We start from the raw sequence: 22,310 nt of genomic DNA, 5'->3' as shown, positions 1-22,310 counted from the left end.
ACAACAAGAGACAACATTACTGGAAGGAGATTTCTTTCTTTATCAAAGCAGTTAAAGCAGCATTTTTTAAACACACAGAGCAGTTCCAGTTTGTACAGAAACAAGGCTTTTCAATCGTTCTCCGTAAAATTCCTGTAGCACAAGGACATTATGCAAAATAGAATCAAGAGGAGGAAAAGTCTCATTTTATTGATTTCTTTTCTCAACAGGGCACTGAGATTCAAACTGTATCCACAGAGTTAAGACATCTACAGTATGGTACGCCTCGAGAGCATCCATCACAAAACAGCTGAATAGGAGACATGCTGTTGCTGGCCATACACTAGCACAATGCCTTTTTTTGAAACACCTAACGGCATCCAGAACATTAACACATAAAGAAACATGTCAGGAGGGTTTACAAGCACGGGCCAATTAAAAATGATCACTGATATCAAGGAACAAATGCCAAAACTGTAGATTAGTAATGCAATTTAGAGTAAAACTACAGTACACTTAAATGGAAATAAATCAGTTATCCATTTACAAATGATTAACGTGCTGTATACTTACACATCCACTTCAGGTCTATGTTGAGTCTGATGGGGTGTGGACTGATTTAATGAGTCTTAGAAGTAACTGAGCTTTCTTTTTCCAAGAATGAAACATTCAGTGTTTTAATAATGCAGCAAAGTCTGGGTTGGGGTAAAGTAAAAACCTGCCCCAGTTCCAAATAAACTTCCTTCGCTGCACAGTCAATAACGCAACACTTAACCCACGACGGAGCATCACTACATAACTGCTGACCTCATTCCACTCATCCAGCAAAGGTACAAGCCTTTATACTTGAACAAAGCATTAAGACAACCTACAGGATGCCAAAAGGTACTGCATATCCTCTAAAAATATCATGCCATCCATATTACACTGGGATTATACGATTTTGTACAGTTTAAAGTTCACAAAACTAACTGTCCAGAAACAGTCACGTAGGCCAGTTATACTCTGATTTGGATTGTGTCTATAATCAGGTGAGCTATTACCAAAAGCTTGTGCATGCACAAATCAGCCAGTAGGGCTCAAGCTCCAGACTTTGGCAAAAACCGGCTTATAATGTATAGGTACATGCAAAATAAGCGCAGGGCTTCAGACCATTAAATTCATTGTATATTTTGGCAGACTTGGAAGATGACACTTTATATCTCTTTAAAGAAGCTTCTTAATCTAATCATATGTCTAATGTTTAAAGAAAGTCTTCAACATTTTGGGAAATAGGCTTATTTGCTGTTTTTCTGAGAGTTACGTGAGAAGATGGAGACCAATCATGTTCTGTGCATTGAGTATGAACTTGTGGCTGTAGGAGGCAATTAGCCTAGCTTAGCATAAAGACTGGAAACAGAGCAACTGCTTCAAACGACAAAACCAGGGGCCACATAGCAAGCCAAGCTAGCATGTTTGCTAGCAAGGTAATCTGCTGTTCCATTGTCCGTCGGAACTGAAACTAACAGTGCTAAGCAAATTAATTTAACAAAACCAATTTCATGTTACTAATTAAAGAAAAGTATTTACATTGGGCTACTTTACTAATTACCCAACAGAAAAACTAATTAGTGACTTAGTTAGTTAGCTGAGCTCTGTTAAAGGTGACTTCAAACAGCTCAAAACTGACCGTTAGATGCTAGCTTAACGTTAGCCCCGGTGTCTGCCCACAGGACTGGTGATTCCTGAATGTGAATTTGGCTAACATTAGCAAGCCAGCTAAGAACACACAACATGTTACTAAGACAACATTGGAATGAACCACATTTCTCCGCTTTTGGTGGAGTACTCACCACCACTCCTCCCTGTACCAAGCTAACGTAGCGGTCTGCCAACTGAACCTAGAAAGACCAAACTGAAATAAACCCTCCATTATCAAACTAGCATAGAACAGCGAACAAGCCCATGCCTTTATTGTTAAATTGTTATTAAAATGCTACACCATAGCTACGATCCCAATTTGCTGTGTATTTGTTAATGCTATAACATGAGTTTTTATTAAAAATGTATAATAGTGACACTGTTGTGTTACTGTATGCTGTTGTAAAATCATTAAATAAAGTTTGTTGTTATTTTACTTAAATAAGAATGTCTTAGAGCTCTGTTTTTTATTAGAATTTTTTCTATCACTATTTTGTTACATTGATTTGATTTGGGCACCCCTCATATTTATAACACTAGAACAGGAATAGAGAAGTCACAAGGTAACTTAGGCTACTGAAGGCACTCTTAACTGTAATTTTTTAAACAAATTATAAGGTTTCACACTAAGTGTGCGCCAGCTAGTAAGAACTCTCTGTAAATGTAACTATGGTTGCATCCGACTCTTCTGAAACTGCCTGGCTCTCTTCAAAGTGTAGTATCCACCTACAACACCTCTAAAGCTCACACATAAAGGCAAGACATTGTATCTTATTTTGAATCTGTACCCAAATAAAAAGCGCACCTATGTAACAATATTTTTGCCATCCATCCTGCACGTCTCCGCAACATGTCTGAAAATTCTTGCCCTCACCTGAAATGAATTTGAAATGTGTCATTCTGTGTGGATGGATTACACACACTAAACACAACATGATAATAGTGAGCTTTAATGGGTCCTGGTAAGTGGATTTTTGAACTGTAACAGTGATTTTTTGGGACAGAGCCAGACATGCTGCTTTTCCCTGCTTCAAGTCTTTATGCTAAGCTACGCTAATCGCCTCTCAGGTTCATACTTGACACACATCAGAGTGGCATCGGTCTTCTTGTATATTCTTGTAAAAATAGCCAATAGGTATTTCCCAAATGTCTAACTATTACTTTAAGGCCCCCCTCATACCTGAAATAGATACTTTTTACATTATCACAATATGATTGTATAAATGATAGTATTTTCACTTGCAGAACGAACAACTGACATTATGTTATACTGGAAAAAAAGAGACATACACGCACACATTTAAAGGTCCTTAGAAATGGTTATGCAAATGGTAGAAAAGCTTTGGCATATTTTGCCTACAAGTTGTGCCAGCACACTTGGAAAAAAGAGTAGAACAAAGCAGTATGAAGCTCCACACAGCTCTTTAATTTATATGTAGAGTTTGCAGTCCCACATAAAACTGTGGTGAGTTGATTTAACTACACTGTATGCTATTTACATGGTTTTCATTCTATTAGGCCTTAGGGTTTTAAGGTGAACGTTTGCTACATGTTCCCAGGTGTTCAGACTGAGATTAATGGCACCACCTTAAAAGTACCAATATCACTATGACAGTCTTAGACTAGCTCATCTATACAGTTTGAAGTACCAACAGGGCACAGCTACACATTTAAGTACAGCCCTGGAACTAGCTCTACAGGGAGATGAACTTCATACTAACCAAGCACTTAAAGAGATGACGATGTCTAGTCAAGTAAACAGAGCTTTCTAACAGATTCTTAAGAGATGTGATGCTTGGTGATTGGCATTTATACAGTATTACCCAGAGCAGTTTCTGAATGCTTTCTGAGTCACAGAATGGTGCGGGGCTAAAATACTACATCTTGGTAACCATTAAGGACACAGTGACAAGCAAAAACCTTTCATTCTGATTGCTGTACTGATTTCCCATAAGTTGCAGTACCTTATCATCCTAAAAAAAGCTCAGAGAAAGAATAGTAGTTGAACACTTAAATAGGAAAATCAAACTAACATTCTGACCTATAACGCATCCATGGGTACAGCGTGATTAATGTTTACTGATTAGCATTAACAGGTACCTCTCAGCCGGTTACCAACATGAAACCAGCCAGACTTTCTTAAGGGACCGAAGACATCCATGAGTACTTACGTAACATGGGTTCTGCAAAGGTGTTGCAACAGGAGGAAGGTGCTCCAGGAGAAACTATTGTTCTAAATTAGGGCACACGTTATGAAAGAGGCTGGGTGGGAGAGTGAACTGAAGACACAGGCAATAAGTTAAACTGAGTGCCTGCGGTGCTGAATAATTCAGTCGTCCCCATCCGATTTTGAAAAGGAAGGCTGAGAGGGGAGGCGTCTCCATCGAAACCACCAACCCCCCCGAAAAACGCGGACTGCTATTGCTCGGGATGTCATCATGCTCGTGGAGCTTTCCGCTCATGAACAACGCCTCCTAGTAAGTGATACCTTATATATTCATGCTATAATGTAACATTGCATAGAAGTTTGAGCTTACTCTAGGGCAGATGGGTACAGTAGGCGGGGACTCTGCTTCATTCATACCCTACCGGAAGAATGCTACAGAAAGAAAAACGGAGCGGAAATGGTGGCAGACATTTTGGATGCTGCTCTGCGTCAGTCTGTGCGTTTCCTCCGCTCCTGGCTACAACAGAGGAGAGAAGTGAGGGTGTATTTATCGGCATGGCACAAACACTGCAGCGACCGGAGAGACCTGCGATCGTCACTGTCAGGCGATGTGGCGCTAGCAGCTGCCAGGGGAGGAGCAGACCGAGCCGCACATGCTTCGTTTGGAGGAGGACTCGGGTTCCGGCTCTGGCTCGGGATCGGGTTCTGGCTCTGGGGCATCGTCGTCGGTGGCCCCGCCTTCCGCCTCTCCATCCCCGGCCTCTCCGTCCCCTTCTCCACTGGCATCATCGCCGCCAGCCTCCTCTGACTGACCCTCCTCCGGAGGCCTTTTCAACCTGTGACAGATGAAGAAACACACAGAAACACATTTATAATCACACAACCTGCCTGAATATGTATATGCCTTTATACTCCATATGGAAATCTCTTATGGTACGTGTCCACTGGCAAGTTTCATTTTCACGTTTTCCATTCATTGTCTCTGTGAGCAGCCGGGCAATGCATTCTGGTCAAGTTGTGGCAACTTTCAAGCAGCGGGGGGTCATGTTGCCCGCTACACAGTTGTAAAACACCAGTTCCTGGCTTCGTTACGCGAATCAGGGGCATCCAGCTCGACTCGCCCCCCCCCCCTTTAAAACTCACAAAAATCTTTTAAAAATGACCACTGACAATCTTAAATGACTGAAAACGGAAGATTAAGCAACTGAAGAGCCCATTTCTCACTTAAAATGATTTAAGAAAAATATTTCAATTAACTATTACCAAAATTAGCTATTACTATTTGAAATCCGGGAGCAGACAGGCCCGCGAGTGAAGCGTTGGTCATACCAGGTGCAGCCATTGGGTTCTAGGAGGGTGTAGTCTGCTTTCTTTTCTTGTCAGTGGTCATTGAAGAAAAACCGATCCAAGCACCCACCAAGCACCCAATGCTTGGAAGTGGGGTGATCCCTGCTGTCAAAAACACCCATGTAGACATGCAGCATTAATCTAATTCTTATTTAAGCCTCATTTAGAAGAGCAGGCTTCCTTGTGAGCACGTTTGGTCCTCAGAAAATTAGAAAAAGGAAACCCACATGCAGAGCAGCTCGTAGTTGAATGTAATGAGAGTCCTTGAGTCTTTTATATAGTACTTGTCTCTGCTGTGCATAATTCTAGATCTTATGCCCTCCGTTATAAATAGAAGTAGATTGCCATTAATTCGAGCAAAAGGATATAATAAGACATTTGCCAAACAGAAGGATTTCAGTGACACAGCAGTGGCAGGACCCAGTCAATAATAGATGAGGCAATAATTCAGAGCAGTGCTGAACTAATATTCCTCTCTTTACATTGAGAGGACACATAGTCAATGTTATGGACCTAATAGTGTATATTTATGATCAACTGTGTTTATTTTACTGACATATATAAAATATTAGATGCAGAATATGTAGCCACAGTAGGGAGGGCTCTTAAAAACCTTTTTGCACAGCATTGATGCTTCAGGGTACTTTGAGTGCTCCACATTCACTCATGCTTAACGTCCCGTTCTGGTTTAAATGCAGGTGGCAGTAAGGGAGCTATTTACCTTAAACTCTTCACTACTATAAGAATAATTATGTGTAAACCTTTTGAGTGAATTTTTTCAAAAATAAAAACTTCTTTTCATAGATCTGACCATTTTTATAGCAGGTATGACAACAGTTTACTTCCAAAAGTAGTTGCTGAGTTTTGGTAACACAGAAACAAAGTTTGATAGGAAAAGAAACAATGATTGGTCAGATAATCACACAGGCTGTAATCACACCCCCAGGTTAGCCAGATCTATTTGGAAGAAGAAGAAAAAATACTTCTTAATTTCTGGTAGAAGTAATTCTAAGCAAGTTTGGAGTTTGTACAGTTGTGTGTTCACACTGTAAAACTAACAAAATAAAGCAAACTTTAAAAAGTAATTTCAAGTGCTTGATACATTTCAAGTGTTCATTGCCAATGTACCGCAGAAAGGAAATAGATGAGCTTCTTACAGCTTCAAAAAAAATATGTTTAATTGCAGATGCAATTGATGGGGGGGAACATCTCAGAAAAAAAACAATGCTTACAATATTTGAAAATAGTTCTAATAATTGGCCAGTTTGATTTTTTGTATGGTCTGTGTATTATGCCATATCCTATTAGTATTAACAAGTATCATTTGTTGAATATTTGTATACTAACTGCAACAAAAAAATAACAATTTGTGCACTGTATAGGAACAGTATGCAGTTTGGATTTATCCTATAGCAATAGTTTCCCTGTCGGGGTGCACATTTTTACCTCCTAATAAAGTTCAAACCAAATCTGGCAAACCTGTTGGTTTGATTAAAACACATACAACTGTCTGAACAGTTGGGTTTCCTTTCTGTTTCATCTTTTAGAGAGATTTTGGTGCATTATGGGATCTCAGCACTCACTTTGCTTAGGCAAGGGAAGTCATTACATTACCTAATGTAATGGGGAAATTACATTTAAGCATGATTTCATAGGTCCTTCTACAATATGCATGTGTTGATTATTCATATAATTATTCACAATGCTTTTCAGGTTGTATGACTTCTAAAATCCCTTCCCCGTGTGTCCAACCTGAAGGAGACGACGACTGTTAGTATTTGCATTTTTCCTCCAAGGACAAATGCCATGAAGTCAGAAACCGTTGTCCAGACATATGATTATCATAGAAGGTCCCAGGTCGAGACCAAAGCCTATCTAGAGACACAAGTTGTTCTTTCCAGCTAAGATAAAACGACTGGTGCAGAACTTTGACACAAAGGGCGGATTCAGAAGGACGTAAAAGCTCCAACTTGTCTGCCTGGGAAGATTAATTATCATGTTAAGATTAGACTGTTTTCCAAACAAGTTCTTCTTTTCTCTGGGGGGGGGGGGGACAGGATATAAAGAAGGATACTACTGTTGTAATGTTGCAAGAGACGTTTTGTCAAACTGCTGCTGATGTATACGTTGTGAAAACTGTTCTTGGCACTTGGTTATTCTCTGCAGGGAATAATTAAAACTTCACCAAAGACCAAACCTCGAATCAGTGTGCAGCCTGTCTCTATTTTGTTTCAACAAAGTCCCACTTGCAACAATTCCTCTTTCTCTCTCTCTCGCTGTACAGAAACAACGTTCCACGACGCTAGTTTTGCTTTAAAGGGGAACTATGCCCATTTTAAAAATTCATACCTGTTATTCCTATATTCTAAAACTGAAATATAGTCTGAAATATTAGAAAACGTGAACAAATCTCTTGCACATCCAAAAACTAGAGGAAGCGTGGAAGTGCTGTATAGACAATGAATTGGGAAAGATTACAAATTATAATAATGATACTGAGGGCCGAATGTACTTTTGCGCACCCTTCAGGCGTATTTGTGTGCCAACGTGTCCTTGCATATTCCTCCTGGTCAATTGGCAGCAAGATGAAGACAGGCCGATGAGAAAAGTTGAAAGCATTTTTGCCACAAGGATCACACTTTTTCAGTTTTTTTCATTAGGCGTTACAGATTGAGCAACCATGCAATATTACAGTTACCGGAAGAAATCAAAAATCACATTGAATCTCCGAATCAGCGTTCACATTCCAGTCCAGCAGTTGTTAAACTCCTCACTGCATTACATAAAACATACAATATTGGCATCAGGGTTATTTCAAACAGTCATAGCATCAGCAGTGGGGATATCACAGTCTGCACTCAGGCACACATACATTTCCCCACCACTAATTTATTTGACATTGCCCATTTAATTGCACTTATAAATGTGCACAATTTACGATATAATGGGAGGAGAAAGGTGCCGATTACCCGATCGATGAACTGGAGGTTTGGTAAATACAACGTGCGCTTTCTGCGGTTTGGCCATGGCGCTGGTAAAGCTACATTCACAAATGTACGTACATCTGGCCCTGAGAGATCCCAGGGGAAGGTTTTGAATATATGGATACATATTCTGTTTCCCACAAAGAACACAACAATAGAATAAAGCTCATTTGGGTAAAAAACGATAAGAAAATCAGTCTCCTATTAGTAGTCTATGAAGCAGCTCCAGACTTCATACTTAATGGCATTTGAGACGTACTTCTCTGGTTTATGGCTTTGAGAGACAAATATACAAAAATGTTGCTTGAACTTTCTTAGGCCAATGACGTATTGGAATTCTTAATTCGGGCGGGGTTACCTTACAATTGAAGGTGAAAGTAGTCATTTTTTATTTATTTTTTTAATGGAAATTAGGTGCAATTCCCTTTATAATTTGCACTTTGCGTTTGGTCCAAAAGGAAGAAGTTTCCTGTTGAATGATGGAACAGGAAACTCTGCTTTTAGCTCGTGTCATAGATGTTCTGCTGCTTTTGTGTTTTCTTACTTCTCACGGTTGAAGATCATGAACTCTTGTTGCACCACATCAAGGCACTCCTGTAGGTAGTCATTCTCCTGCAGGCAATCAACAGACACGGTCATGGTCATCGACATTGTTACCATCACTAAGAACTGCAGAGAAATCTTTACGTCAACTTGAATCGGTCAACTACATGACATCTGGGGGGAAATATATTTTTCCTCATTTGGTTTTTATCCTTCGTTGCTCCTTTTAAATAAGCCATGAATTGTTTGTGAGCCTTCCTCAAATTGGATGTTTGGCCTGAGACAAAAATAGAAGCTCATATTTCCTGAAGCACTTGAGGCCATGACAACAGCGGTGAAGGCTTCATAATTTAATAACGGTGGTAATAACAGAGTATGGGCACACACAAGCAAACACACACGTACAGACACCAAGTCTCATAACCCTACTATTGTTAGAGACACACTCCTTGCACGCGCTGATAACACTTGGTCACACACACACACACACACACACACACACACACACACACACACACACACACACACACACACACACACAGGACTGACGTTAATGACACTGATGTCATGATGGCTGTCTGATGGGAACAGGCCGTTTCTCTGGAATACAGAGAGAACATCTCCTGTCCGTGGTAAATAATGTCTCAGTCAAACATAACAAGCAGAAGAGACAAAGAGAGTCCAGTGCTGTATATTTTTCTGGTCTCAGTGTACACAGAGCACATCAGGACAGACCCAGGCTTTATCAAGTTTTCATTTTGTCAATGATTTCTACACAAATCTGTTATTTACTAACATGTATTATAGTTTGTTTTAGAACATTTACACTGCTACTGAAATATTTTTCCCCCTTGTTCTGGAAGGAGTCTATAAAAAAAAGAAAGTAAATGTTGTTAAGACTAAAGCTAACCATTCATTTCATTATCAATTAGGCAATAAAAATGTCAGAAGCGAGGTTTGAAATCTTTGGAAACACGCTATTTGCTGAGAGGAAGATGAGAAGATAGAAACAGCTCTTGCGTCTTTATGGTAATGTATTGTAGTAGCCGGTCATCTTAGCTTGGCATAAAGACTGAAAACAGAGGGAAACGGCCAGCCTGGCTTTGTCCAAAGGTAACACAAATCCACCTAGCAGCAGCCCTAAAGCTCACCGACAAGGTATCTTCCCATCTTTTTCCTAGCAGATACGAAATGTGGCGAAAGACATGCAGCAAACAGTCCGGCCAGTCAGAAATTGAACCGTGGACTCATGTGGTACGCACCCTAACCCCTCGGCTATTGGGTCACCCCAATAACTTGATATGATCTTGATATTTTCTTTACCCAAAGTTTTAAAATGACAATTTAGAATCAACCAACAAGTCAATGAAGGCAACCAGCAGAGAGTCCAGGAACTGACTGCTCCCATCCGAGACCTAGTCTGACACTTTATGCTTTGTAAAGGGTGAATCGTCATTTCTAAACTTTGTTTTCTGTTAACGAGTTAACAAGCGTCTTTTTATGCCAAGCTAACAGGCTGCTAGCTCCAGCTACATACTTAACGGACAGACATGAGAGTGCAAACATTGCAAGAAAAGCGTATTTCCCCCCCAAAACTATTTATTACATTTAAAAATCCTTTTTTTTTTTGGTATAATGATTTTGGCTTTAATAACAACGTTAATATTTGCATTTCCCCCCTGGTCAGGATAGAGGATAGATGACAAAAGGAGAGACTCTTGTCTTTTGGGAATATTTATGATCTCATAAGAGACAACTAATTAGAGCACTTACAGGGTGCATGCTTTTACAGTATTATCTCTTTATAGTCCCTAGCACAATTAGTTATTCATTTTGTCTGCTGAGCTGGGATAATTCACAACAGCTGAGGCAAGAAAAGATGCTGGGACATTTTTTTATCTAAAAATATGCAGCTTTGAGGGCAAAGGACAAACCAGAGGCCTTTGTCATTTACCAGAGTTAAACCTGAGCAGCACTGTAATCCAAGATTGGCCCTGCCTCGTCAGTTGTACAGTATCTATCTATGAGTAATAGTTCTATGCGGCACGTTATTATTTGCTCAGACACATGCGCGTGTCTGCTGCTGGTGGACTTCATAAATATTAGCTTTTAGCACCTACAATACTGAAAATAACATTAACCTGTTCTGCCCAAGGCAGCAAAGATCAAATTAACAGGGAAGCAGCAAATCATTGCACTGTGTAATGGAAAACAGGCATTTTTAATGCTAAAAATAGCAAAGGGAGTAAGAGTGTTTTACCAGATGCAGTGACATCTTGAATTCCACCTTCATCCTGGCAGTTCTTAAATCCTCCTCAACAGAGCATAACGCAGTTCTGCTCCGGTTCATGCAGCATTTCACTATTTTATCTCTCGTATCTAAAGCTAAAATATTAGAGATGGTGCATATTATTAGCTAATCTGAGGAGTGTGACATCTCTTTTTAAAGATTCTTTAAAGAGACACATATGGATGTCGACATAGAGTGCTCATGTAGTGTCTAGAATAGCTTCTACCTTGTTTACATCTTGTTTTTTAATTGACTGTCTGATTCAATTCAAACTTTTTCTCGGGTTCTTTGTTTCCAATATTTATTCGTCCCAAAATGCAATACCGGTTTCTAGCTTGGTAACGATCGCTGGATGGTGAAAACATTCGAATCAATGATGGGGATAATTTTGTTTCTCTTCCAAAGGAAGACTGATGTTTTTTTTTTTTACTAGTTGCTCTGTGCAGATGCACGTCACTCACAGACTGTGAATCCTTGCTGTTGTCTCGAGAGCGATTCTTGGCCAGCCTCTTTTTCTTCTTGTGAAGGGGACGCGACTCAAGGATCATCTCTTCCAGCTCAAAGGTGGGGTCGCAGTGGAGCCGCCCTTTCTTTAGGAGGGCGATGCACATGAGACAATTAGAAACACAAACACTGTTACTCATGGTCATACGTCAGCTACAATTACACAGAGCACACAAATGCATTGTGCACACTGAACTGACACAAATGAATGCACTCCTATGCACACACTAATGTGCTTTAAGTCTTTGTGTACACACACTATTGTGAAATACATGAGGAAGCTACATTTAGTTTTGTTTGCATTATTTAGTTGCTACACACTCTCTTTACAATCAGCAAACATGAATACGAGCTGGAGTGCGTCTAAGTGTTTGTGTCTGTTCACACTTACATTAGGAACAAATCCGGCCTCCATCTTCTTCTCGTACACAGCGTCCCAGTTGACATCAGCGAGGTAGGGAGATGTCTGCATGTCAGACAGGCTGGAGAAACGATGCTCTGGATTCACTGTCAGTAGCTGGAAGGAAGGGACAAACACACACACGCAGCAATGTCACCTGCAACATGTCACCTTCCCCAAGTTGCAATATCACCTTCACAACTTCTTTCTTCTCTCGACACATCGCGGGTGCAAAGCTGAAATCAATTTGTTTCTTTTCTTTTTATTGTGCAGTTTCCAGGAGCAGTTCACAAAAAAAGATGTGGGCTAGGTGAAATGAACATAATAAGGAGCCAAAAACATTCTGTACATTTTTTAATGCCCCAAGTAAAAAATATAGTAAACAAAAAAAACATTATAAATCTCTCAACTACTGCAAGGCTGCTGTTGTAATTCAACCCAGTACACACATTAAGTAACCTTCGCTTTTATCTAGGTTAGCATATAACTACGAACGCTACCTACCTAGCCTGCTAACTAGTTAGGCGGCCATAGTTTTAAAGCGCCCATATTATGCTACTTTTCAGGTTTATATTATGAGGTTGTACCAGAATAGGTTTACATGGCTTCATTTTCCAAAAACACCATATTTTTGTGGTACTGCACATTGCTGCAGATCCTTTTTCCACCCTGTGTGTTTAGGTCTCTGTTTTAGCTACAGAGTGAGACATCTCACTTCTATACTTTCTCTGTCAGGAGTCACACATGCTCAGTAGCTAGGTAGTGATAACACCCGTTAGATACTGTTTTTCCAACTTTGGTCAGTCCAAGGCAGGATTGGCTGGGAGACAAGGGCCCCTTGTGGAATACCTGCACAACAGGGACAGGAATTAGTTCTTTTGGAGATTAAAGTGAACTAGTGTGTGTTGTAGCAGTGTTTTGCCATTGAGACCACGCTAGCATGCCATGGTTAGCCACCTTGTCTCGGCTAGTGTTGTAGAAAGCCGTGCAGATTTTGGCACCAAGCGTGCATTTGAAAAGTCTCCTTGCACACAATTGGATAACACTACGACCAATCACAAAAATACAGGGGATGACGTTTCCAGAGCCCTATGTGCTTAGCTACCAGCAGAGCAAACTGGTAGATTAAACTGTCGTCATCTGTTTAGCTCGCCTCTGGCCCCGCCTCTATCAGTTACACCGATTTGATAGGTGCAGCTCGGCTACAAGGTTATAGTTAATGAGCAGCGTTTCTCAATGCCAAAAGGAATATGCATATACATAGGAATAAAGGAATACCAGATCAAATTCAACCCGTACTGATGTAATGGTAGTAACCAACAGGGGGCACTTCTAGTAAAATCAGCCACTGGTCAGGTTTGAGTTAAAACTGTTGCACTGATCAAGACAGATGAACACCACACATGAGTGGAGTCACTCAGTCCAAGGGGGAAATGAAAACTGGTTGTGTTTTAAAAGGAATACCATCTGTTTCATGTTTCTCCTCAGGGTAAACACTGGAAACAATAATGGGATGTGGCTTTTGTTCTCATTTTAACTCTCTCCCTGTGCTTTATTTTCCTCCTCTGGTCACAGGTTGAGTCAGTTTTCTCCTGCAGGGCCAGTTACGTCTGTCTCGGTGGAGTCCAGACATGGTAATCGATCAGCAACAGAGCGGAAGAGACCAACGTTCCATCCAGATTACTCAGACACAGAACACATGCGCGCAGTCGGGCACTTACACTACCCCCGAAAAAAAAAAAATCCTTCTTAACAATCTGTTTCTTTGTAGTCACTCTGAAATCAAATGATTAAAAACAAGGTAGACTACTATGTCAAAGAAAATGAGTCGGATTCAAGAGAAAGCATTTTTATTTCCATTTGACGCAAAGGGAATTATCTCATCCAACTGGCAGATTTTCACTTCTAGGAAAAGATTGTTTTGAGTGTTCATATGAGGGTAAATGATGAATATTATCAGCATCAACACACTGGTTGACACACACAGACACACTGCCTCTACTCTCACCCACTTGCTCTGTTTCTGTGCTTCTATCCTTCAGATTCCCATCTGTCGTTTTTCTCCTCCTTTGCCCTAAGGGTCTCGGCTTATCCTACCTCCCTCCAGCTCCAGCCCTCTACAGTACAAGCTTTAATTTCCCTCAATATGTACCCCAGTATCACCTCCATTTCTCTTCTCGTCTTCCCTCCCACTCCTCTTCCCAGGGAAGACCATCTGTGTCTAGGCAGATGGGTCAGGGTTCAACTGTACTTGAATTTGAATTTTACTTAAAAATGAAACCTCATTAATTTAGGATATACTCAATTTTGCATCTACAATCCTTCATTCTATCGTGACTTTACTTTTTCATTTACTGTATATTAACAGTATATTCAGGTTTTACCAACCTAAACATCTAACTTTACAAAACATGATTATTTTCATTACCAATTGATCTGAAGATTATTTTCTTGATTGATTAAACGTCTTGTATTTAAAACTATCACAACGTTTAAAATCTTCATCACAACTTCCTAAAGTCTCCCAGTTTTTTAACCAACAGTTCAAATCCAAAACCATATAATTAACTGTAACATACTGTAAGTATGGGATTGTTGTTTCAAAAATAAAAACAATTTTTTTATTATCTAAATAGTTGCAATGATTTTTCTTTCAATTGACTAATCAATGAATCAGCTAAATTGTTTCAGTGCTTAGAAACCTCTTATAATGGGATTTGGAGTAAAATAAGTCCACTGTAGTTACATAACGACATGCAAAATTTTTCAAAAAATCCACATTTTCAAACCTACCGCCCAATACCACAGATCAAGATGCAGGACCCAAAAACTAAACTGAAAAGAAGTCAACGCATCTGCACTGTCCTTTAAAAAAAATCCTAAAATCAGTTTATCATGAAAGAAGTGACCGACAACTTAAATGTTCAGGTGCATCTCCTTTTGTATGTTTTACATCTAAGCAGTTCTTCCTTATCTAAGAGACATTTACAACTTGTAATTGCAACGTAAACAATCCAAAGCTCTTCCATTGCCCTAATTTCATTGTAGTTATCTCTGAGTGGAAAAAAGTATTTCCAGGTTTTGAATTCTGGCGACTATTTAAATGAAAGAGCTGAAAGTAAATTATACCCCACTTTGCCTGGCTCACCTTCCTCAAGAGGGAAACCAGGTCCTTGGGCCAGGCCGGGCTGTACTGGACACTGACTGTACTGAAGAGCTGCAACAGGGACTCCACAGAGTTACTGGCATGGATGTCATAGGGCCTCTGGTACAACAGGATGACAAATAAAGTAAAATAGACAAATGAGAAAGAGGAGGGGATCAACGGCGGCAAGTTTAGTTTTGAAACTTAAAAACATACAAACTCAACTTCCCACTATGCCTTACCCATCCACGCAGCACTTCAAAGATTGTCACCCCTAGTGACCACCAGTCTACTTCAAAGGCGTAGCCAGTCCCTCCACTTACAAAGGACTGGAAGATCTCTGGGGCTGAAAGCAAAAACACAGATGCACTACTGGAGAAAAAAAAGCTTTTCAAACCACTGCCTGTACATGTGGTAAAGAAGCAAGTGTTCTCTTGGAAAATGTCAAATGAAACGGTTCATTTTCCCTCAGCTGTGCAGAGTAATCACAAGACAAGATGGGACATTTGTGCCTCAGCTTTCACAAATAAGCACGAGATCTGTAATTCCTATCATTTAATTCACACAAGTGCCTCTTCAGTGATGATGAGCGAGTAAAAATATGTTCAATCAGCAGAGTCTAGCACCTTTAAGTAGCAGTATCTAATTGGAACACAGTACTGTAAGCTTGTCTCATGCTAAAAATTAACTACTCACATCTTACTGAAATCTTTATCTACAATGTCAGGAGTTTGTGCTAATTAACTACAGTAAACTCTCTCTTCTAAAAGTACATTTAATGATTTCAGACTACAATTTACTGTCACAAAGCCATTCTCTTTATTTTAAATTCAACATGCTGTAACTTAATTCTCCTATGTCAAAATACAACAAACATTTTTCTTATGACCTTCTTTTTTATCCATTAAGGATATTTCTTTGCACAAAACAATCAGACATGACGATGTGGTTGATACAATGGTTGTGTTGAAAGTGCAGAGCAAAGTTACCCATGTAGGGCTTGGTTCCAGCTAAGGCTGTGGCTCTCTCTCCATCCTTTATTATCGTTGCTATGTTGAAGTCTGTCAGGTGAGCGTGACCTGGGAAGAAGACACCAAATCCGTCCCAACTTTGGTATTAAAAAAATGTCTCCAGTCACACACAAAGGAAACATTTCCATGTGTGGAAAGAAAATGAAAAACAGCAGCTGACATTTCAGTGGTTTTGTGTGTCAGACACACGTTGCTGACTCCTCTGATCTTTTTACCTCCGGGACTGCAGGGTCATTTTTGTGTCCTATTTGTCACAATGTTATGCTCAATAGCACTGCTGCCTGTATCTGTGCACTTAAAAGATTTCGCCTGTTATGTAATTTCCACTTTCCCCTGATCACAGACACTTAGAAACATGACTATACAATTACAGGTAAATATCGGAACTTGAACTGAAAGGATGCTTTAGACGAGTGCAAAAGCATCATGGACACATTTATATATGACCTTTATTTGATCTAATTTGGATCAAGATCTCTTTTAGATTGGATTACAGCAGAATAAATTAGAATGGAGACACAGAGCCAGACACACAAAAGCAAATTCATCCAGATCAGAAACAATAACAGATCCAAAAAGTTGATTTTAATCCAATGGGATGGAGGAGTGCTGTGAAATTCATTCAATGTATATTGGGAATAAAATTGGAAGGCTCCCAAGTTCAGTATTTACTGGTGGTGTATCAGGAGTTAACCAGTTTTGGGATCTGCTGTTTCATCTGCATGCAAAAAGAAATCACAAGTTGGTGTTGGAGTAATGACATTTTTTATGTGTTATTTATGATTGGGAGAACTAATGGACCGAGCACAGAACCTTGTGGTACCCCTTGGTTATTAAAAAGGGGGTTGATTTTGAGACCATCAGTAGTGTACAGATTGGCTGTGTTCTATCAGACAAGTGTTCATTAAACCAGTTGTAAGAAAGATTTTTGATAGTTTTTTTTCCCTTCCTAGCCAAGTAGGCTAAAATTAATGCTAAGTATTATGTACCCATGTCTAGCTGCACACACACAAACACACATACGTATGCACAAAGCAAACAGTTCACATACACAAAGCAAACAGTTTACATCCTTACCTTGCTCATCCAACAGGATATTGTCTGGCTTGACATCTCTAAAGGAGACAATAAAAAAAAATAAAAAAATAAAAAAAAGATTTGCCATATTTATAACATTAATACAGAAAAACAACCACATTTTACGCATTTCCACGGTCAAAGAAATCACAAACATGAGACAGATTTCCACACATACACACACATACAGTCAGGTGTCAGAACAAGAAAGAGCAACAAGATTACATAATTGGGTAGAACTTTACATTCCACCACGCTAATAAGATAATAGTGGGGCAGTTTTGCATTTTGCACTACTGATTCATGGTTGTTACACAGAAAATACCAGATGTGTTTTCAGGTAAGAAGTCACAAGATTGAACATATCAGTTTAAAAGTATTACCTTGAAAAAAAACGGAAATATTTGGAATATAGAGGGGGGATAAATTTCAGCATTCTATTATAGCAATGACCAATTTTAAATTTCAAGAAGTTTTATCTAATTTGGAAGGTATTACGCTGGTAGTAGCCTATAATACTGTGAAAACATACTGTGTATTACCCCATTATTATCATGTTATTACAATATCAATATAACTATATTACCACTACCCAGATATATTGTATATGGCTATCGTCAAATCCATTCCTAGTTATTATCTCGGTAATTGCATGTTATTATATTGGTTACCTTATTGCCCCAGTATTTACCCCAGTATTACGTCTTATTACTGTGATGTATTACTAAGTTGTTACTTTGGTAATTACAAGTTATTAACATATATTACCTCTTTTTTATCACACTGTTACCCCACTAATACCATCTTATTACGGTGGTGGAATGTAAAGTGCTACCCATAATTGAAAGTGCGCCAGTGAAACCTCAAAATGGTGAATTGAAAACATTGTAGAAAGTACAATGGAAAAGGGATTAGATGTGTATAGTATGTGTGGATGTGAAAGTCTGCAGGTGTTGGCTAATGCATGTGTACATTACTGTACATGTTGCTGGAACATCTTAAGACTGTGTGTGTGTGTGTCAGTGAGAGAACAAGGGGGAGAACATTTTCATTTCCTGCGTTTCAAACATTGCCATGAGAACACAACCATCACCGATTCCCCTAGAGGCTCTCGCAGGTTTGCCTGCACACGCTTATTACACCGGGCAACCCTGCAATGGACAAACACATCCAGGCACACAATCACACCCATGCACACACTTACACATCTCGACATTTCCTAGTCCCTCTAAGCCATCCGCAGGCAATTAACGGAGCACACACATCTTATTTAATTATGCTGCACGTCACACTGGTTTGGAGAATACACACGGTCCTCAGAGAGCATCTACACTTCCCATAGCACACATTTGCTCACAGTGGCAATGCAACACTAAACTGATGGGTGGGGGTTGGGGGGGCAGTGATAGGGGGTTCTGATCCAGCAGTACAAGGCTGTAGGGAAATGCTTCCATGTTCAGAGGAGGAATCTTGATGCCAGTGCCAGCTACAACACCGTACCGTTTTGTTTAATGTAGAAAAATTCACTTCATGTTTCATTCATTCTGCAGCGAGCACAGAAACACTAATCTGACATGGAAAGTGAATTGCTATTTTGTACAGGAACAAATCTCATGTTTGAGCAGTTTTAACATGTAAAGTGTATGATGACGAGAAATGAAGCACCCTGGTGGTCTGCGCAGAGAGGAAACAGAGGAGAAGGCAAAGGAGACTCTCCACTTTTACTTCCCTTCTTCTCCTCAAAACAATTTCACATCCTTGGGCATGGCAGCGGCTGACTGTTGCTAGGAGACCAGAGACCCTTCTTCCTTTAGTTGGTGCATCAAAATAATTGTATAATATCCCCCAGTCAAAAACTTACAGGGTGGAACCAAATCGTAGAGCTAGGGATGGCCATGGATACCCAAGGATTGGATTACGGCTTTGAGAGCAGATACAATTGCGCAACAGGCAAAACAGTTGATGTCAAGGAGAGGGTGGGGAAAAAGCAGAGCATCTGTCAGCTTACATACAGTACTACTAATAGAAGTTCTGAAGTCTGAAGTCTTTGCCAACTACACTTGGAAAAATAACAATTGACTACACAAAAGATAGTCAATCTTTTGTGTAGTCAATTGTGGGAGATTGACTGACTCTTTGGAAAAAGCATCACACACGCTTGTGATGTTACATAATTCATTTGGAACTGGTGAGAATTGTGATATACGGTATGTGAACCTTTATAGTAACACATGCAGCAGCACACACACACTAAGTGTATTTTTCAAAACGTCTTTCAACAATTATGCCATGCTTCTTTAGGTATTTACAATTTCTTCCTTTGACTATTTTTGTTATTCCGCAAAACACAAAACGTTAATTCTTTTAATGTTAATGTGCTAAATGTATAGGTAAGTCAGAAAAACACACACACACACACACACACACACACACACACACACACACACACACACACACACACACACACACACACACACACCGACACTGCACTTTTGTTTGAAGGAAGGAAGACTTCCTTGAACACTGTTTTTTAGCCAGCTGTGGTACTAAATCTGCAGTCTGCAGGGATCCGGCTCTTTCTCTTACCGGACTGCACAGATGCATGCTGCTGCGCTCAGCATATTTGGACAAAAAGCTGTGGACACTGCCGTCCTGGTTAAAGATGATGGATAGTAACAATTACAAGAACAAACATTAGAGCTGTCTTTAGATGAGGTGATACCTGCAGCCCGCTAAAAACTCAAGACATAAGGATTATTTTGCTTGTGTGGTTATATACCGTATATATACAGTGTATAGTATAGTATATAGTTAATACTTTCATTTTTATATCTGTGTTTGTGTTACATTATGGTACCTCTAACTCACTCATTTGTTTTTTGGACTTCCAGAAATGTAGAGGGTACACTTTCCACAAAAAAAAAAAACACAGCCAACCCTTTCTACTATCCTTTATAGCGAGCTGTAGGGCACCATGCACTCCTGTGGAAGACTAATGTTGTGTCATATGAGTGGATGTGGCCTTCACCAGTAAAGTCAAGTGGAAGCAGGTGAGAATAGTCAAAAAGACACGATAAAGGTGGCTGGGAATTGAAAGTCGCTGTGACTTTGTGGGTTTGACACAATAAGAGTGCTTACACAGTGCTTACTGCAGTGACAGAGGAGATAATGCACTTGCACAAGTCATGATGTAAAATGAAAAGGAAAGACGCTGGACTTTTACTTGGTGTTCGAGTTCCAGTCTAAAGGGTAAACCATTACATTCATAAATCACCAATAATAATGCTGCAAGCTGGAGAAGCAGAACAGAATAAAGAAAACCTCTTGAACACTAAAACCCATAGACACAACCTTGAGTTGATCTTCAGAGTTCTTTCAATGCCGGAAAAGTTCTATGCTTTGAACTGAACTGTGGTTTAGTATATTTAATGAAACAAAATATCATGTCCTCACATTGGTGCTTTGGGTGTATCTGGAAAGTGTTGTAATAAACACTTTAATGGGTGTTTTTGGGAGTTAAGTCTGGTCCCTGATTGGGGATGTGTAAGTCATTTTGTTAGTGTAAAACTTGAACACCAAGGACCTAAGAATATCCATTTTACCATGACTTTTGTCTACGCAACAGATCAATGTGACAGAATTGTTGGCATTCATGACAAATTACAGGTAAAGCTGCATTAATCAATGTTTTTAATTTAACAATGGATCAAATAACGGAAGGTTATGTGAAAGCAGACACCGCCTTCTCAGCTGCGCGCTCGCGAGCTTCACAAAATATGTGACGGAGGCGGTTTGTGACACATGCCACTGCATCGTTGAGGACTGGCAAATAAAATCGGCCATTCTACAAACAGAGCAAGCCAGGCAGACACAAAGCTGACCACCTCACAGATGGATGCGGTGGAGATGGGCTCATACATAGGGCCACACGCAGCGGACCGCTGTGGACTTGTGTAGGTCGCACGGACATGCAGAAGTTCCAGAAAAGAGGCAGCATGTTTCTACGGCAATGCGCGGACCAATGGTGGCTGCGCGACTGGTTGAAGCCAATAGAGACGTTACATCCACTACCGCCGTGTAAAGACCATGACCTGCCGATGGGCATTCAACCTGCACTGGACTTGTTCATGATGAATCGGCCATCACTCTGTGAGTGGAGAATCCAGTCTGACACTTCATAGATTGGGCTTATGGTCAAAGATAGTTTTTGTATAATTGAATTCAGTTTCTGCCAGAGACGCCTGCTTTAAAAACGTAAAAGTAATGATTAACGTAAAAAGAGTGACGAGCAAACACTACTTTTTAAAAGTAACTTCCCCAACACTTTTTATAAGTACTCCGAAAATGCATGGCATCTAGGACTGGGCAATATGGCCGAGTTTCATTTCTCAATAACAACATATATCACGATATAGCATGTTCTTTGGTAAATTAACAAGTAGTCTACATGAAATAAACACATGGTACATAACGTGCAAGGATCAGAACAAAAAACTGTATCCGAATGATGTAAATATTGCCCTAGTGCAGTACGCCTGCTGATTTTTTAACATTGCACAGAAACAATATAAAAAATATACGATAGACACATTGATAATATATCACCCAGCCTTAATGGAAGCTGTCGGAGACCTTGAATTGAGGAAACAAAAAATAAATGTGTACCTATGGATGATGTGCTGGTTCTGCAGGTAGTCCAGCGCCAGTGTCATCTCACAGAGGTAGAGTTTGACAGCGTCCTCACTGAACTGGACGCTCTGCTGCAGGTGGTAGCGCAGATCTCCTCCCAGCAGGAGGTCCACCACCATGAACATGTCCTCCTCATCCTGGAATGAGTACCTGAGACCAGGGAGGGGACACGGTGCTCACTCACTGTCCAGTGTGGAGAGAAAACACAAACTATCCAAACAAAGAGCAAAGACTGAGCACACAAACACACAGCGCAGCGGATTGTGTGTTCTTGCAAGCAGTACACAAAGTACATTACGTGCAACGGTTACACGGAACACGACTGCGGACGCACATGCAATTTCTATAGAAAACCACACAAGGACAAAGACCATAATTATGAGCAACCATGGGGAAAAGATGCCATATTTATGACTCTGTCTTGCACTTCAAAAAATACCTTTGAGTCAGCAACCTTGATTTAAATATATAAAT

General features: G+C 40.0%; 1 protein-coding gene across 1 annotated transcript in view; it reads right to left on the bottom strand.

Annotated features, from left to right (window-relative positions):
• Positions 1 to 68: 68 nt before the first annotated feature.
• Positions 69 to 22,310, bottom strand: part of LOC117960061 (serine/threonine-protein kinase 32C-like) — an 83,548-nt gene continuing 61,306 nt past the window's right edge. Inside the window, exons 4-12 of the mRNA XM_034897587.1 lie at positions 21,813 to 21,986; positions 17,148 to 17,185; positions 16,029 to 16,118; positions 15,282 to 15,385; positions 15,043 to 15,159; positions 11,886 to 12,011; positions 11,452 to 11,580; positions 8,702 to 8,769; positions 69 to 4,662 (exon numbers count right to left, since the gene is read on the bottom strand). Of these exons, the coding sequence (XP_034753478.1) occupies positions 4,443 to 4,662; positions 8,702 to 8,769; positions 11,452 to 11,580; positions 11,886 to 12,011; positions 15,043 to 15,159; positions 15,282 to 15,385; positions 16,029 to 16,118; positions 17,148 to 17,185; positions 21,813 to 21,986 (1,066 nt within the window). The 3' untranslated portion in view covers positions 69 to 4,442. The remainder of the gene's footprint in view (positions 4,663 to 8,701; positions 8,770 to 11,451; positions 11,581 to 11,885; positions 12,012 to 15,042; positions 15,160 to 15,281; positions 15,386 to 16,028; positions 16,119 to 17,147; positions 17,186 to 21,812; positions 21,987 to 22,310) is intronic.

This window comes from Etheostoma cragini, chromosome 17 (assembly GCF_013103735.1).
Source record: "Etheostoma cragini isolate CJK2018 chromosome 17, CSU_Ecrag_1.0, whole genome shotgun sequence".
Classification (NCBI taxonomy): Eukaryota; Metazoa; Chordata; class Actinopteri; order Perciformes; family Percidae; genus Etheostoma; species Etheostoma cragini.
Note: the sequence above shows the minus strand (reverse complement) of the source record. Positions and strands in the feature narration are given on the sequence as shown.